At 41.5% G+C, this 17793-nt stretch overlaps 1 protein-coding gene and 1 pseudogene across 1 annotated transcript; one reads left to right on the forward strand and one right to left on the reverse strand.

Annotated features, from left to right (window-relative positions):
* The first annotated feature begins 2484 nt into the window (after positions 1-2484).
* LOC109698782 (spermatogenesis-associated protein 31D4-like) lies at positions 2485-8696 on the forward strand. The gene is given in 9 exon segments (XM_074052192.1): positions 2485-2664; positions 3419-3458; positions 3866-3947; positions 4227-4383; positions 4385-4579; positions 4581-5338; positions 5505-5733; positions 5735-7191; positions 7194-8696. Coding segments are annotated over 9 exon segments (4389 nt in total). The 3' UTR covers positions 8485-8696.
* A 4974-nt stretch (positions 8697-13670) lies between these two features.
* LOC109698783 (transcription initiation factor TFIID subunit 13 pseudogene) lies at positions 13671-14498 on the reverse strand (annotated as a pseudogene).
* Between the last annotated feature and the right edge of the window lie 3295 nt (positions 14499-17793).

A 17793-nucleotide genomic window follows, 5' to 3' on the forward strand; every position in this document is an offset into this window, starting at 1 on the left:
TGCATCCAAAACTAGAAAATTCTAGCTTCTGCTTTTTAATGACAATGGGGTTAGTAATGATTTCACTTTTCCACTCTCTGATCTCAGTTTTCAGCAAGGTATTATTACTTTCCCGTCACTCACACTCCTTCATTCAAACTTGAGACAATAATGACCTTCAAAAAAACTAATTTTCACTCAAAGAATTATTCTAGGCATGTGAGAACCAAAGGAAATTCTCAGTGACCAAAAATGAGGGATGCTCTTATTTTTTCACTTGAAAAACAGATAATCTACTGTAAAAATATAGACAAGTAACTGAGAAAGTTAACTTATTATGGAACTTATACAGTTAATTGTTAGGACAGATAACAAAGGCCATTATGACAAGACAGTTCTCATAATCACCATGTCTTGTGGCCAGTTGGGGACAAAGGTATAGTCTAACACCCCATCCTCCCTATTTTACACACTTTTGCTATACCCAGGGAATTTTTGACATTTACTTATCAGTTACCCTTGTAACAAAATTCTTTACACTTCAGTGTCAGCTGGTTACTGGTGCCTCTTTGAAGGGTATTTCTACTCCAAGACAAATTCTTACTATGAACTATTCTCTCTGAGGAAGGAATATAAAATGAAGGTCATTTTGGGGGACAGGAAATTTTATCCTAATAAAATTTTATCCTAATAAAATTAGGATTTAAAATTTTTATCCTAATAAAATTTTACATCATTAAAATAAAAAGATGGAGTATCAGAGAGAGGAGGATGTTTGTATTTAAGTCTCCTTCGTAATTGCCGGGAGACTCTGTCTGGCTTGGAGCCCATCTTGCCCCACCACAGGAGATTAAGTAAGTGTTGGGATCTGGTGACAAATGAAGGACTTCGGGGCATTGGAAAGTTACAGGAAATGAGAAGACAGGACAGCTCACATGGCAATAAGGAATTTAGAAAAAAAAGATGTAGAAAGAGGGCAAAGAAGCAAGATTTGAGTTTGTTTGTTTTTTTAAACCTGAGAGCAAATGTTTGAATAACAGATGGTAGATAATTTTTGGACATTAGCAGGGTGATTACATAGAACAAATATTCTCTCGTGGTTTTTATGCAAGATAGTCTTAGAAAAGGATCACAGTTACATACCCCATCGGAGTAATTGGTAAGCCTAGATTCTTTCCTGAGGCTGTGACCCTGCCACCAGAGTCCAAGACAATCCATTCCTTAATGCAACATATCTGAGGCAGGCTAAAGATAAAAAAGATGGAGACTCTTAAACATATATGACTTAACATGTTGTATTTCAGCAGACTGAACATTTTCTCTCTAAACCTCCTTTTCAATTTCAAATATGCATAGAGTGAAGCACCCTGTTCTAGGTACAGCTCAAACCCCTACCCACTCCCCCATGATTACTGATCAAGGACTGCCCAGGTTTTTTTCCCCTCCTGTTGGCTAGCACAGGGTTTAAAAACACCTTGAAACAGAGAGAGCACTGTCTTTGCTTCAGGCTCCCACCTGGCTCACCATGGCCTTTTGTAACTCCTTTCCCTAAACTTTAATACACTTTTATTATCACCCACAGTATGTCTACATATCCTGCCGGCCTGGATGCATCTGTATAAGATAAACAAATACGGAATTTTCTGTTTACCAGCGACTGTGACAATCCTTCCCCCTACTTTAAAAAAAAAATCACACAAGTGTTATGAAATTGAAGAAGTGGCCTGGGAAGTCTGTATTTTAGATAGAGTCAGAAGTGGGTCAAAATAATGAAAGATTGAAATAGGAGAAAATGATTCTTAGATATGAAAATAGTACATGTTTTGCCAAAGAATATGTATATATGCACATGGAACATTGGCTAAGAGTCTGTACAATTCAAGCTTCATTAACTTCAGAAAAAAAAATGATAAAGACTTACACCCAACAATGTTTAAAATTTTAATTATATGCATCTTAGTTTTGTGATTTGAGTCATTCCCTCTGTTTAAAGACATCAATCAATAATCATTAATTTGCTATTTGACATTAACAAGACTAAAAAAGTGAAAAATATTAAGTTTGACATCTGAGTTAGTGAATGGGAAACAAGTTCTGAAGATAACACATACTTTTGTGCCTCTGAGAGCTTAAGTGTTTGGGTGAAAGACAAACTTCCAGACAGTTGTCAGATGTTCAAGACACTGGAATTGGTCGGGTCCAAGTCAAGGGCTCCAAACTATAAAGGGAGCACAGGTTAAAATCTTGGTCACACATGGAATATACAGAAAAGTTCTCTAGAATAAATACAAGAGATGAGGAAAGGGTGGCATTAGAAAATGGAGCAGCAAGGCTGGGCAGAAGGCTCTGCTCTGCTGTGGGGGGGAAGGGCTCTTCAGGCTATTCCCTTCTCTGACCTTTGTGACCCTCCTATGCTTTGTGATGCAGGCTGCAGGCCTGGGTATATAGCCAAGCCCACAACCCCCTCAGAACTCAGTTGCCTCAGGCAGCGGTGCAACTCAGATTATGAAGAGTATATCTTTTCTGAAGAGCCACATAGAGCTATGGCTGAACTATGGCTCAACTTTCTTGGATATTGACCCCAAGTGCACCTTTCTGAGTGCCTTGGGGTTGCTACTTCTGTACCTGTGTTACAGATTATCAAAACGAACTTTACCAGCCCACGCCAAAAATAACATCCCAAAGGTAAGAAAGTATGGGTAAACCCCAACAAAGAGAGATTCTTTGTTAGTGTTTCCTATTTCTATTCTCACATTACTGAATGAGTTTGGTTGTCTCTGAGAGACATCTGACATGGGAAGTCTGAGAAGATAAAACATCACTATTCTAGGCTATGAGGCCTGGTAAGTGAAAGGGTTCAGGGAGGACTAAGGTTTCCATCTGAATTCCATAGACTCCCTCTCTGCCTGTGCTATAGAATCCCAAATAGTGATTCTGGTGTCCTGATTAGTTTAGCTAGAGAGACTGGCTTTTATGAAGGGAAACAGTTGTTCCTGACACTTGATCCTGAGTCCTATCCCCATGTCAGGTGTCTATTCACCAAGCCTTTCTTTGTGCTGGGCTGGTCAGGAGAACTGTGCTGACCTCTGAGGGCCTCTGAGAAGAGCCTGGAACTTGACCTCTGTGCCCAGGACTCAAGGTCCTCTGAGGAAGCACATATGTGATTGTTGGCTGCAGATTCTATGCTCTGCTTGAGCAGAGGACTTCTGACCAAGAGCCCCAAGTGTGGTTCTCACTGACAAAACCCACATTCATGTTTTCCAAGAAGAAAAACTGAAAATATTCATCACCTTTAAAAACTTTAAAAGAGGAAGGAACAAATCTCTGTTCATTAAATGGACAGTCATATTCTACCTGGTTAATGGATGTCTGAACAGGCTTCAAAGAGAAGCAATATAAGTGAGTCACAGCCCCTCATTCTTGCCTTTTTTGTTCCCAGCATCGGGGCAGATATAAGAGAAGGAGAGGCGCATTTACAGGTATGTTTCTTCCTATTTGACCTGATCTCTCCAAGGATGTAACCCTGACCCTTTCCATGAAGTCCCAGGCCCATGGTCTCTGAGGCAGTCAGTTCCTAGACACACTCTCTCAGCAAACAGAACCCTCAGAGGAGAGGCTCAGAGGGAAGCAGTCATACCTGAGACACTTCTCAGAGTCTGGACTCTGCTCAACCATGGGCATGAGACCTGGGCAGTGGGTGCTGAACACCAGTGGTAACAAAGATGTCCAGGTTGGACTACAGGATGCTTTAGAATCACAACTTATGTCTCCTTACATTGTGTAAAGTGCTTAAGTCCTTAATATGCTAAGCAGAGTACCTATCCAAATGGGACTTCTGTAAGATGCTTATTTCTAACTTCATTTTATATAACCCCTGGTTTTCAAGGACACAGAACTTTCTGGAGAGAAGTGGAGGAGAAGAAGAGAGAAGCAGAAGAGTGGAAGAAACTGCTTGCTATTGTGACAAGGTGATTAGTCATTTCTTAATTTCCTGATCCTTTTTTAGTATGTTCTGTACATCCCAGGAATTCAGTGAGCCTGCCCTTGACATAGGAGGGGTAGCCATAGCAATAGGCATAACAATGGAGCTCTTGGGGACAGGCTATATAGAATTGATTCTGAGGCCATATATGTGGGAGAAAGTAAAGGTCATACCAGGATTCAAGTGTTCCACCCCCACCGTGCCATCAGGCCCTCTGTTCTTTTGTGTTGGTCCTGGCTGTCACTTTATACTTTGTCTCCCATAGCCTCAAGGACAAGCATCATGATTCCACCCGCTTTCGGAAACTGCTATGTCCAGACCCCCTCTGTAGGATTTGCAGTCAAACAGCTACTGAGGTCAGTAACCTGCTATCTCTGGCATCCTTTGAAGTTTCTACAGCTTCTGAGTCCCCAGGGGGAAGCCACAGCACCTAAGAAAGAGTCATCATCATCCTTTACCACTCCTCCCTCAGAAATCCCTCCAGAGCATCCAAATCCAGGCCCTACACTTGAGGTTTCAATACCTCCTCCTTCCATTCTCTTACCTAACCAGGAGACTCCTTTGGAGGACTTACCTTCACTCTCACCACTGGATGAATCTCTACCACCAGAGCCTAAATTCTCCCTTTGATGCCAAATTCCCAGTGGACTCACTCTCATCCCAGAACCTTGCCTTTCCCCCTCTCCTACAGCATCATACCCAAGATACAGACCTGGTTCTCCCACAAGATGCCACTTTGCCTCTGGTGGACAGCCCTGGTGGGTTGTCCTCTTATGACCCAACAACCAGAGGCATTGGCAATTCCACCTTGGCAACATCAGAATTTTCATGGAGAGAGCCTGGTGTAAAGAGCTGGTCCTCTTCCAACTTGACACAGTATAAAGCCATGCAGGATTTTCTTTCCCTCCATTCTTCTGAGGCCTCTTCTGGAGGTGACCCTGCAATATACCTTATAGATCCTGGCAACCTCTCATTTGTCAGCCTTGATGTGCTCTCATTCCTGGAGAGACAAATCAAAGAGAGAGATGATTTATTGATATGGAAAGAAAAGGAAAGGAAAATAGAACCTTTTCCAAAACAATTTAAACTAGAGTACCCACTGAATTCTTCAGGGAAAATGTTAGTGTCAGTTGCTGATCAGCAGGACTCTGCAGTCTCCCTTCCTTTTGGGAGCAGCACAAGGACACCAGTGGAACTGCACATGCCCCAGCAGCATTCATACGTAAAGAACTCTGAACATGAATTAACAAAAAAATACACCCAACTTTTCTGGGGTCTTCCATCAATGCACAGCGAGTCCCTGAGCACTACTGTTCCTGCCTTCGGTGACTGTTTTTTTTATCTGCTTCAACAGACTGTACAATGCTTCTACAGTCTGTGAATCCCCAATCCTTCCTTCTTCCACACTTCCATCTTCGCCTGAGATTGAACCTCAAGTCTTGTACCAAACAAACCAATCTCAACATCTCTCTCCTGCCCAGGACAAGGCCCAGCTTCAGTCCTCTCTCCCAGTTCTGCCACCTTCTTCTCTACCCTAGCTTAGGAAGTGTGGAGTGTGTGTTCATACACCTCAGAGTGAGGCACTATCTCTATCACCATCTGAAATTTGCCACCTGGAATATAACGTGTTGCAAAAAAAACTGGAGAGTTTGTGGGATTTACCATCTGTGATCCAAAAATCCCAGGAAGAATTTTGTCCTCCAGCTCCCAACCTTCCATTGGTCAGCAGGTCCTCCAAGTCCCATGTTCAGAACTCCATCCTCCCTGGAGATTTTTTCCCTCAACAATGAGCTCCAGAAAAAACTAGAGCATCATCTTCGAAAGAGGCTCATTCAACACCGCTGGGGTCTGCCCCACAGGATCCATGAGTCTTTGTCAAAGATGAGTCCACTAACAGAAATTCCCTCTGAATCAAAGAGCATTGATGGACTCTCTTCTTTTAAGAATCAGAACAACAAAGATCTAAATTTCCAATTGAGCCAGCCCAGAAGCTTCTATAAGAGGAGTTCAGAGATGTTTCCTCTAGAGGGAGTGGGGAAGGAACAGAGACATAGTTTAGAGATTGGCCCAGAAGATCATCTGGCCAGTGACCAAGATGGGGCTTCAGATAATGGTCTAGAGTGTGACTCTGAGACAGACACAGTAAATAACTCACAGAGTCTGTGCAGGAATAATTCAAGAACCTCAGTGCTGAGCCTAGATCAGAAACAACTTAAGGATGCCCTGGAAGTACATTTGAAGAAGAAATTTGGGGAACTCAGTGAAGGTCAGATTCCTAGCACTGTGCATAGTTCACAGCAGTCTATGAAGATGACCTTGCCTCCACCTGAGAAATCCCCCAGTCAAATAAAGCAGAGTGATTTGGCACCAATGATGGGCAGTGACCCAAACATTCCCAAGGATATCTCCCTCCCTGATTCCGACAAACAAATGACTTTGGAAGACCATAGTACAATTTTTCATATGAGGATGATTAGTGGCCTTCCTCAGAGGGTCCAAGAATCCATAAATAACTTTAATAAAAGAGGACGGCCATCTCAGGCTTATTCTGCCCTCAACTTTCCATCCTCTACCACCCTTATTTCTGAGGTGGATTCTAAACTTGGGGTCTCCAGGTCCCTCAGAGGAAACTCCAATGCTTATGTTAAAGAAAAGATGGGGACAAGAGATCCAATCCCCATTCTAGATTCCATCCCTGCTGCCTCACCTGGGAGCAAGGAAGGACAGGGGTCCCAAAGACAGTCATTCTCTGATATCAAGAATGAGCCTATAGACAACCTTCATAAAATGAAACAGCTGTTTCCACAGCAGACCCAGACTGTCATAGAAAAAGCCAGTGAGAAACAGCCTGTAGCAGGGAATAGATGCATCCCTAACCTGCCCATAAGGGCATCTGAGGCTGCACCTGAGACAGGAGATAAAAGACTCAGCTCCAGCAACACTATACAAAAGTCTTGGGGAGAAAGAATGTTTTCCATATCTGATAACTCTGGGGAGACATTCAAGGCAGAGGAGCTCTCTGGTCTCCAATCACAACCTAATGCCATCTTGACAACCAGAGAGAGGGGAAAGTCCCCAGTCATATATGCGAATCCAGATAAAGCAGAAAGTACCCTGACCACTGAAAAGTCCCCAAGGGGAACATTAGTTCCTCACTACGCTGATGTGAACTCAAGAAAAGTAGAAATGACCCCCCGACTAATGAAATATTCCCGAGGGGAACATCAAGTCCCCATTATGCTGATGAAAATTTTAGAAAAGTAAAATCTACCCAGATTACTGAAAGGTCCCCAGTGGGAACATCAGTTCTCCATTATCCTGAGGCAAATTTTAATAAAGTAGAAACTACTCCAACCACTCCAAGGCCCCCAGTGGGATTGTCAGTTACACGTGATCCTCAGTCATCAGACTTTAAAAGTCAGATGATTAAAGAGTTGAAGCTGAAACTGGAGAGCAGGAAGCAAAGCCAGGCTCAGGGCCTTCCTGCTGATGTGCCCCTGGCCTCAAATGCCTCAACTTTCAAGACCTTACTTACTCATGACCACAGGGTCCCCAGTGGTGATGTGGCAAATTTCCAGGTGCTGCATGTCCAGTTGGACAACACAAAGACCAACCTAGAGCAGGGTCAGGAGCCCTGCATCAATGAGGATGACTTGCAAAAGGGTCAAGGAAAGAATTTCCCATCAACTGCCAAGATCATGAGCCATCCTGGGCTTAAAAGAGAGCTTGGTGGAGGGGACACAGGGTTGGAGACATCTCAACCCAGGAGGAAGAGCTGCTGCCCTCAAGACAGGGCATTGGAGAAGACACTTAGGAGCAAATCATCCTCAACCCTGTCACTGAAGGGACAGCCTCCTCCTGAAAACTGCTTCAGAAAGCAGATGAAGCACTTTTTTCAGTGGCTTTGCCCTGGAGCAAGAGGCAAAGGGCAGAGAAGTTCCCTGGGAAAGGGCATCTCCCCATCTGTGCAGGGCAGAGGCCTAGCTAAAGGGAGAGCTGCCTTTGCTGGGATTACGGAAGATGAGAATGTCACAAAAGGTATTACAGATGTCCCAGAGGAAAAATGTAGAGAAGCAGTAGATGTCACCTGCCCCCAAGGCCCCCTTTTTTCTCCCATGAAGCCTGGGAAAACTCAGAACAAGGCAAAACTGCAGGTCCAGCACAAGGCTGATCCTGTCCAGGAGCATCACTTCAACTACAAAGCTTCCTGCTCTAAAGCACCATGCGTCAAGTCCTGCAAACAAGAATCTGCTTTTTCTCACCCAAGTTATCTTGAGAGGAACAAGCAGATAAGAGCAGGGGATGGAAAAACCCCAAATAGCATGCCACTTAAGGAGCAGATCAACTACAAAGCCTCCTACTCTAAAGTGCCATGTGCCAAGTCCTGCAAACAAGAATCTGCTTTTTCTCACCCAAGTTATCTTGAGAGGAACAAGCAGATAAGAGCAGGAGATGGAAAAACCCCAAATAGCATGCCACTTAAGGAGCAGATCAACTACAAAGCTTCCTGCTTGATACCTTAAAGCAACTGAGGCCAATAGGAAAAGGGGACCAGGAACTAGAGAAAAGGTTAGATTAAAAAGAATTAACCTAGAAGGTAACACCCATGCACAGGAAATCAATGTGAGTCAATGCCCTGTATAGCTATCCTTATCTCAACCAGCAAAACCCCTTGTTCCTTCCTATTATTGCTTATACTCTCTCTACAACAAAATTAGAGATAAGGGCAAAATAGTTTCTGCTGGGTATTGAGGGGGGGAGCGGGAGGGGGTGGAGTGGGTGGTAAGGGAGGGGGTGGGGGCAGGGGGGAGAAATAAACCAAGCCTTGTATGCACATATGAATAATAAAAGAAAAATGAAAAAGAAAAAAAAAATAAAAAAAATTAAAATTAAAATTAAACCTATAAAATGCCCAAAAAAAAAAAAACAAAGCTTCCTGCTCTAAAGTGCCATATGTCAAGTCCTCCAAACAAGAATCTGCTTTTTCTGACCTGAGTTATCTTGAGAGGAACAAGCAGATAAGAGAAGGGGGTGGAAAAACCCCAAATAGCATGCCATTTAAGGATCAGAGGTGTGCCCCACCCTTGTCCAACAGGGAGCCCATGCCCCAACCCAGCTCCACCTGCAGGTGTCAAGAGCATCAGGTGTCTCTGGCTGTCACCAGGATTCCAGAAGGCACTAGGTTGGGAAATTTTTCCCTGCTGTTGAAGGAGAAAGTTCTTCTTCAGCATTTCAAGGGAGGAAAATTTCCTTCCCCAAAATAAATCATTTACTTCTCCAATAAATATTCTACAATAAATCGTCCATATCTCTAAGAAAAGTTCTTACAGAAGTCTTATCTTTTCTGTGTGCTGTTTTGTGGGAACTGGTTTTGGGCAACTCAAGGGTTACGCTTAGAGAAAGGAAGAGGTGCCTTTTCTGAGGGCACCTATTGGCTTCTACAAGGTTACCCCCAAATCTCCTTCCCTCCCTGTTAAAGTTTGAGGTTCTTATTCCTACCTCCCAGCTTAGCCATAGTGACATTGTATGGTAGCCCACATTTCCCCCCACACTGTTGCTTCCCATCCTCCAGAGTCATAGGGAAGACAGGTCATTCTAGCTGTGGGATGAAGGGTTGGAATATTTTTCAGAATAGAGTGGATGACCCTATCGTGGGAGCATGTGAAGGTACTGCTGCAGTGCATGCTGGGCTTGGTGGGGTCAAGTCTATGAAGAGGATGCTGCTGAACAATTGTCATGTGAGCCATGGTGATGGGTTTCTGAAACATATTTTGACCTTGCCCTGCAGGTTTCCTCACTGGCAAATCACTCAAGGGGACCAGGTCCCTCCATGGTTATTTCTTCAGTTTGCCCTGGACTGATGACATTTTTGCAGAGGAGAAGCAAACTTGAGCTGCCAGTGTAGGAATGTCACATAAAGAGTATGAAAGTCAAAACATAAAGAGTAAAGAATGACCTTGCCAGTAAAATTAACTTATGCCCCATTACCCCACATCATTACCTGTTCCTCTCTTTCTTAGCGTGATCCTGTCAGCACTTCCTCAGGACTGATGAGGACACCTGAAGGTTTACTCATGTCATATTGCAAGTGTACTTTGAGTGGGGCTCTCGGAGCACAAAATATCTGCCAGGCTCTCATCAAGCTATTTCCCTCTTTAGGAAAGGTGACCACCTTTCATCCATGCTTGATGACAACATGCAGGATCTCACCCTTATGAGTACAGTTCACATGTTAGGATGAAGGTGCTGTCTTTGATCTACTTGAACTTGGTGGAGCCATGGTAGATCTCTCCCGGGTCACCTGCACCTCATGATCCAGAACTGAGTCCTCAACTATGCACAGGGTCACAGGTATTTGGGGGCTTGTTGTGCACCTGTATGTAATGCTTTTATTGTTCAAGTCTGTGCTTGAACATATCCACTCTTAAAATAGTTGTCTGGAAGAAAGATAACTTCTTGGACAGACAGACTCAAATACACGATATTTGAAGTAGTTCTTATAGAAAAATTTGTGCCTTCTGGATGTCAAAAAAACAGAACAGCTGTCTACTACAGCCTCCTCACTCTACCATGATTCTATCTATCTATCTCTGCCCAGAGATATGCCATTGACCCTGCAGTGTGTGTGCAGATTATGTGGTAGGCCTGGAAAGGACAGAAGGTACACACACAGTGGGAAATCTGAATACCCATGAGGGTGGGCAGCCAATAACTAGTCTCTGAATTCCTTTATTGTCCTAACTTAGGATCCTTTACCTCAATCCCAGTTCAGTTACCCCATACTCTAAAATCATCACCAGGAACATATCTGCCATCTGGGGGTAGCACAAAGTTTCATTCCACCTTTTGACCTCATCCCCCTGTCCTTCCAGCATATGTCCAATTTGTCAATTTCACATATTTAACATTAGTCATGATCTCAGTTTTTCAACTGTCAAATTTTCCACTTCCCACTCTTTCCACATTGTCTTCATTTCCTCCCTTTTAAAGGTAGAATTCATTGTCTATCATTTAAACATTTAAAAAGCTCCACTGCAGCAGGACATAGTGGATCCCACCTATAATGCAAACTACTCTAGTGGCAGAGATCAGGAGGCAGTTTGAGTCCAGCCCAGGCAAAAAGCAAGACCCTATCTCAACAAATAAATCAGACATGGTGGCTCACATATGTAACCCCAGCTCTGCAGGAGGGGTAGGTGGACAAAAATGTGAGACCATATATGAAAAATAGAAAAAGGTCTGGAGACACCACCAAGGTGGTAGAGTGCCTCTAGATAACTAGAAGAACAGCAATCCCAGATCTGTATTTTGGAAAAATGACTGGCAAGAGAAGCTGGTGAGAGTCATGGGGAAATGCACAAATGAATCACAGTGTCACACAGCATACTGTCATATAGATGTTAGAAAACAGGTGATTTATAGCTTTAGGTGCTTATATTTCTCCACAGTACAGGAACAGATCCAGCTTCTTTCTCATCATCCCTTGGTTCTGCCCAGTGTCCCCCGCCTCAGGCCACGTCTCTTGTGGTACAAGATGTCAGGCAGGAAAAAACAGCCATTGTCTCTGTGTTCCCAACTGAAGTCCTAATATTCAGGTGTATGGGGCTAGCATAAGTCACAGGATCACCAGTGAATCAATTGTGATCCATGAACCAGTGCCTATTCACACATTTTTGAGACCATCTACTAGGTAAAGTTGTCCCTCAGTATCTTCAGGACACTGGTTCCAGATTTCCCAAGAATACCAAAATCTGAGGATATCCACGTTATATAAAATGACCTATTATTTTCATAGAACCTACATACATTCTTCAGTATACTTTAAATCATCTCTAGATTACTTATAATACCTAATAAAATGTAGATGCTATGTTAAATGCCTGTTATGCTGCATTGTTTTGGGGAAAATGACAAGGAAAAAGTCAGTGCATGTTCAGTATAGATGCACCATTTCTTGGAGGGGGGTGCAGTGCTGGAGTTTGAACCCAAGGCCTTGTACTTGGTAGGCTCAGCCCTTTTTTTTTTTTTTTGCTTTAGTTATTTTTCACATAGAATCTCCCAATTTTTCCCTGAACTGAACTGAGCCTGCAATCCTTCTACCTACACTGTCCCATGTGTCTGGGATCACAGGTACACAGCACCACACCTGGCTTATGGGCTGAGATGGTGTTTCAATAAATTTCTGCTGAAGCTGGCCTCAAACAGCCATACTCTCAACTCCATCTCCCAAGTGGTTGGGATTATAAGCATAAGACATGACACTGTACAGATGCAACTATTTTTTTCCTGAAAAATTTCGAATTTTGGTTGTATCCACAGATGTAGAAGCCACCAATACACAGGACTAAATATATAAAAATTGAGAATGGCTAGAAACTATTATTGTAATTTGAAATAGTAATTGAATCTAATAATAAAAACTTGAGGCTAGGGCTGGGAATGTAGCTCAATGATAGGAAACTTCTCTAGCATGTGCAATGCCCTGGGTTCAACCCCCAACAACATAGAAAAAATATTTTTAAAAGAATGAAATTCAGGCTTGTATTGTTTGTCTTTGGTAGGTTTGCCATTTTTTCAGTGGTTCATTTTTATTATATTATACACAAGTATTGGAGAAAGGACAAACTGGTCCTTTGCCACAATAGTCTGAGAATCTCTGGTCTCATGCAATGCTCCACTGTGAAGCCTTGCTCTGACAAGGTATGTGTGGCCAAATCATGGGGTGCCCAGCTATCTGGCTAAGCATTATTTCCAGATGTGACTGTGTAGATGTTTCCAAATGAGATTAACATTTAAATCAGTGGTCTCAAGAAAGAAGATGGTCCCTCCCCAAATGGGTTAGTATCACCAAATCCCTAAAGAACTGAATAAAACAAAAGGTGGAGAAAGAGAGAAATCATCCATTTTTCTGCCTGTATATAAGAGAGGGAAAATCTGTCTCAGCTAACCTCACAATGAGACACACACCATGGCTTCCCTGGTTCTCAGACCTTTGGACTTGGACTGAACTACACCAGCAGCTTTCCTAGGTCTACACATGCAATTTTGATCCTTATTTTAAGATAAGTACAATGATAATTTAATGTATAAGCTACATACACAAATCCTGCTTGTACCCACATTTAGTTTTAATCAAGCACACACTTCCACAATCAACTGTTCTTACAAGTATGTTAATAAACACCACGCCAGCTATTCACCCTGCCATCAGCTTTTTAAGCCCCACCATTTCTGCTACTAAAAGCATTCATTTTTAGAAGCTCTAATCTGATCTGGAAATATGAAGTCTTCTAAAACTTAACTGATAGTAAATCAAGTCTTTCAACACAGAAGCACTGGTATGAAACTTTTAGTTTTTCAGACAAACAAAAAAACCCTCTTGTTATCTTTAGAAAATAATATTAAAACAAATTAAGACAGATAAATGTTCTTGAGAAAACTTGTAGTTTCCTATGCCATCTCCTTAAAATAAACACAAACCAGTTAACTATTTTTACTAACCTCCCAGACCACTATTGTCTAAAAACTTTAGCAAGTCTCAGCTGTCAGTCAAAAGGACATTCAGATCTCACATATTAAAAGCTGCAGCACACCTTATAATGGCACAAATCTCTGCACACATAAATACTCCTTCATCCTTTGACTAGGTGAAAATTAGAAGTAACTACATGGTTTGTAACTAACTTTAATGTAGTCATTAAAAGCCAACAAGAGATTCAAGTATGGTTGTATGAAGGCAGGCAATTAAAGGCTCAAATATTACTTTAAAATTGAAGACATGAAAATAAAGGCTAAAACCTCATGCCTCTCCATATTTCATTTACATGCTTAGATAGTGGGACATGACTATAGAAAATATGCAGTTCTTACATATGGTTTCCACAGAAGATAGCAAAATGTTCAGAAAGTACAAAAGGTGTCAAAATCCATAATTTGCTTCATCAAATGCCTTTCTAGCTCATTTCAATTTTTCACTCATGGTGAGTACGTCTTTATCCCTAGCAAACTCCTTGGATCTTTTCGAATCAGGAAGACAATATCTTCCACTTGCACTTGACCTTGTCTTCTGATTGACAATGCTTTGTGAGTCATTTCAGTGATGAATTCTATGACAAGGTCTTCAAGACTATCCACTGACTCAGTGTAAGGATTCTGGTCACTCCAAACCTGTGCATCATACACTGTAATTCTTTAGAAAAAGTCTCTTTCTTTTACCCTGCTCACCTTCTGCACTCCTCCAATATCTTCATTTTCTCCTCAAAGATGGGGTCTTCTTCCTCATCTGCCATCCCAAAAGCTGCCACCCACACAGCCAAGTCGGTTCTCTTCTCAACAAATTAATTATCCAAATTAATTCTTTATCTTCTCTGTCTCAAACAGTACTCCAACTCCTCTCCTAAAGAAGGCAGCCCAAGTCTATTTTACAACAGTCAAAACCAGAAGTGTCCAATAGCCTGTATCACTCTACCTTACAAGAGCTTCTTGGGGAGGTCCCTGTTACTCCAGGTTAGGGTTTTCCAAAGCATGGTCTGCATTATTATTGGTTTTGCTGTTAGAAAAAAGATTCCATGGGAAATAATTGTGAGAAATACTGCATATTATTATCTTAACCTCACCCACATGCATACTAACTTGCTAGAGTTTCTGAAAAAGTCAACAGACAAGAACATTTAATCAAGTATTACATCACTTATTTGATCATGGCTCCTGTTCTTATGTGAAACAACTTTTATTATGTCAGGGACATATTGTGGTCTGCTCACTTGGCACTATCTCAGCCCCCTTTCCTTTTTTATCTAGAGTTCATGATTTGAAAGTTTGAACTGCAGGAAGTGCATCCTAGACTAATATAGAATGTACTGCTCTTTCTTGTGATATGCCATATATGAAATTACACATTAGTCAGACCTTTGAACATGTTAAGCAAATAGGGCATGATAGATGCCTAAGAAACTGGAGACCATCAATTATCCTACCAGAATGAGCATAGCTTCCCCTACATCTCTAAGAGGGCTGTGCAAATATTACAGGTGTCCATTTCACAGCCAGGCAGGACTTCAGTGTGAGGAGCCCCATGAGAGCAGAAGGATCCCACCTCAGCCCTACATTGTCTCCTGCAGGTAGACAGATAAGACTCATGGCTCCTCAGGGATCAACCTAGGTGGCGAAAGGGAGGGTTATCTGCCAAATCCCAAGGTCCCATCCATTTAATCAGGAAAGGGTGAGATTCAGAGGCCTTGAACAATCAGGCTAAGAGGAAACTTTATCAAGATTAATATTGTATAATTCCTTTGCGTTTTAGTTTGAGTACCTCTCACATTCATTACTAAAAAGGAGCTTTAAAGGTTTTTTGTTTATTTTTACTGTGCAGTGGAATATATAACTTTCTATTCTTTTTCTTAACACTTACTTCAATTTCAAATGCTTTCTAGCGATTAACAGATCACTGGCTTTTTACAAGAGTGGTTTCTTTCTTCTGAACCCTAACTGTGAACGAGAAACTGGTGCTAAGAATGGGCTCTACTGATGCCCATTCCTCCTAAGGAGCCACCTCGACACTTCAAATTGTTTCCAGAGGAGCTTAACTAATTCACTAACTGCAGGTGAAATTGAGTGGATTCAAAGTCCACACTGCCTTATGGAATGGACAGGAGGGAAGAACTGGGCTGCCCCCGAGTGGGTACTCCCAAGTAGCAATCACACTTCCACTTAGCTTACACTGAATTTCAGGGAACTTAATGGGCACTAAATTTCCAGCTCCAAGAACAACATTCCACCTTACCTGCGCACACACCTACGAGAGCCATTGGGGAGGAAGTTAGAGGGCAGGGTGAAGATCTTTTTATCAATGTCAAGTGCAGTTGAAGGAAGAACATTGAGTAAATAGAATAGGCAAACAGAGGGCCCAGCAATCTTCAGACCATACAATAGCCCTTGGTGAAATCCAGATTTTTCATCCTCGCCAGGGAAATTACTATAAAACTTACTAACGTAAATTTACTATGGCAAAAAACTTGTCACAATGTATATGCTACTTTATGACAAAGAAGGGAAACTTTTATATTTGACTAAAATGTGTCATTTCCAATTAATTAAACTCTTTAAGCAAGCATGTGATTGCTATGGTGGCTGTCAAGGTTAATCAAATTATCTTTGTTGTTGGAAATATGAAATAGGTCTCAATTGTCAGTAGAATTCATCTCCCCAGGTATCTTCCTCATGATACTGGCCTCCGGTCCTTTGCACTTAGGTTGCATAGAGTTCTTAACTTGCACACAAGATTGTAGTGGATAGACGGTTCCAGGAATTTCCTTGCTGTTCTTATCTCTCCCACCACCACACATACACAAGCACCTTATAGACACCTAACACCATACCTTAGATATTCAGTAGGAACAAAGAAAGCTAAGTGGGAGAATGGTCAAGAACAGGAGTTTTAAGAGTCAGACACTTGAATTTGATATCTAGCCCAACCATTTACTAGTTATGTGGCCTCTGTCAAGTTCTCCAACATCTCTGTGCTTCAGTTTCCTTACCAGTAAATTGGGGCTGAGACCTTCCAGGACAATAGTAAGTACTAATTAACTTCATACAGATAACACTGAACAGAGCACCTGAACCATCAGCATTAATAGAAAGTCTCCAACCTCGCTGTAATTCAATCTTTCTAATTATAGGGCAACATAAGAACACATGGAGACTGCAATACTCAAGTGTTGTCTTGTTTTTATGCTCAAGCCAATTACTCTGGTTCACACATAATATTTTGCCTAGTATGAGAATCTCAGAAAACTACTTCTGTTCCTTAATCCTAACCCCTGACCTTTTCAAAGAAAATAATGTTTAAAAAAGACCTACCTGTACTCTTATTCCATTTTAGTCCCATGGCTTGAAATCTTAAAATCCAGAGATGCCAGAAGAGATTGGTAGATGTGTTTCTCCTTCATGATCATGTACATTTAAACAGCCTTAATCATTGAGCAGAATTTCAAGGCCTTGTTAAAGAAAATAAAGAACCAATGGTCTCTATTAATAAACTCAAAATGATGGAAATCATTTTATAAATAATATGAGGAAAACTCATTGTCAGTGAGTAAAGGTCATTCTTTTTGATACTCTTCTTGATATTTCATAGTATGAGTCTCTCGTTTATTTAATGGTTCCTGTTGCCTAGCCTGTAATACTTATCGGCAACAAAAAATAAATAAAATGAATTCTAACGCTTTTTAAGTTAAATCTCCAGGTATAAAAATTTCTCCTACATTGAGCTTTCAAAATTATTAAATTGTGTAATTTATCAAAACAAATGTTACACATTTTGATTATTAATTACTTTTCTGTTTGTTCACTGAAAATAGCTTTGCTGTAATGAGGTAGATGGGATATTCCTCCAAGCATTCCTGTATAGTTGGGCAAACATCAGTTACTGCATGAGTGAAAGTGTTCCTTATCATTTCTAGTCCAATCTTTTTATAGTTGGTAAACATTGAGAAACCCAAATAGTCTTTATAAGCAAATTCAGAGTCACAGAAATACTTTCAGAATTTGGAAATGGAAGATGTATCATTACCAAATGAATCTAAGTTATTTTAATTCATCCTTCATTGTGTGATCAAAAAATCACACAGTATCAACGAAAATTATTTGTAATGATTATTCAGACACCAGTGTAATTTTGCAAAGCTGAAAACTGGGATTTTTATCAGAGACATGCACATTACCTCAGATCTCAGCATTTTGTTTGCCTCTGCCCCGCATCACAAGACATTTTCAACACACAGGGGCGGGTGGTGAGGCACGCGCGCCTCTGGAGTCAGAAAGGTCGCAGGTCG

This window comes from Castor canadensis, chromosome 13 (genome assembly GCF_047511655.1).
Source record: "Castor canadensis chromosome 13, mCasCan1.hap1v2, whole genome shotgun sequence".
NCBI lineage: Eukaryota > Metazoa > Chordata > Mammalia > Rodentia > Castoridae > Castor > Castor canadensis.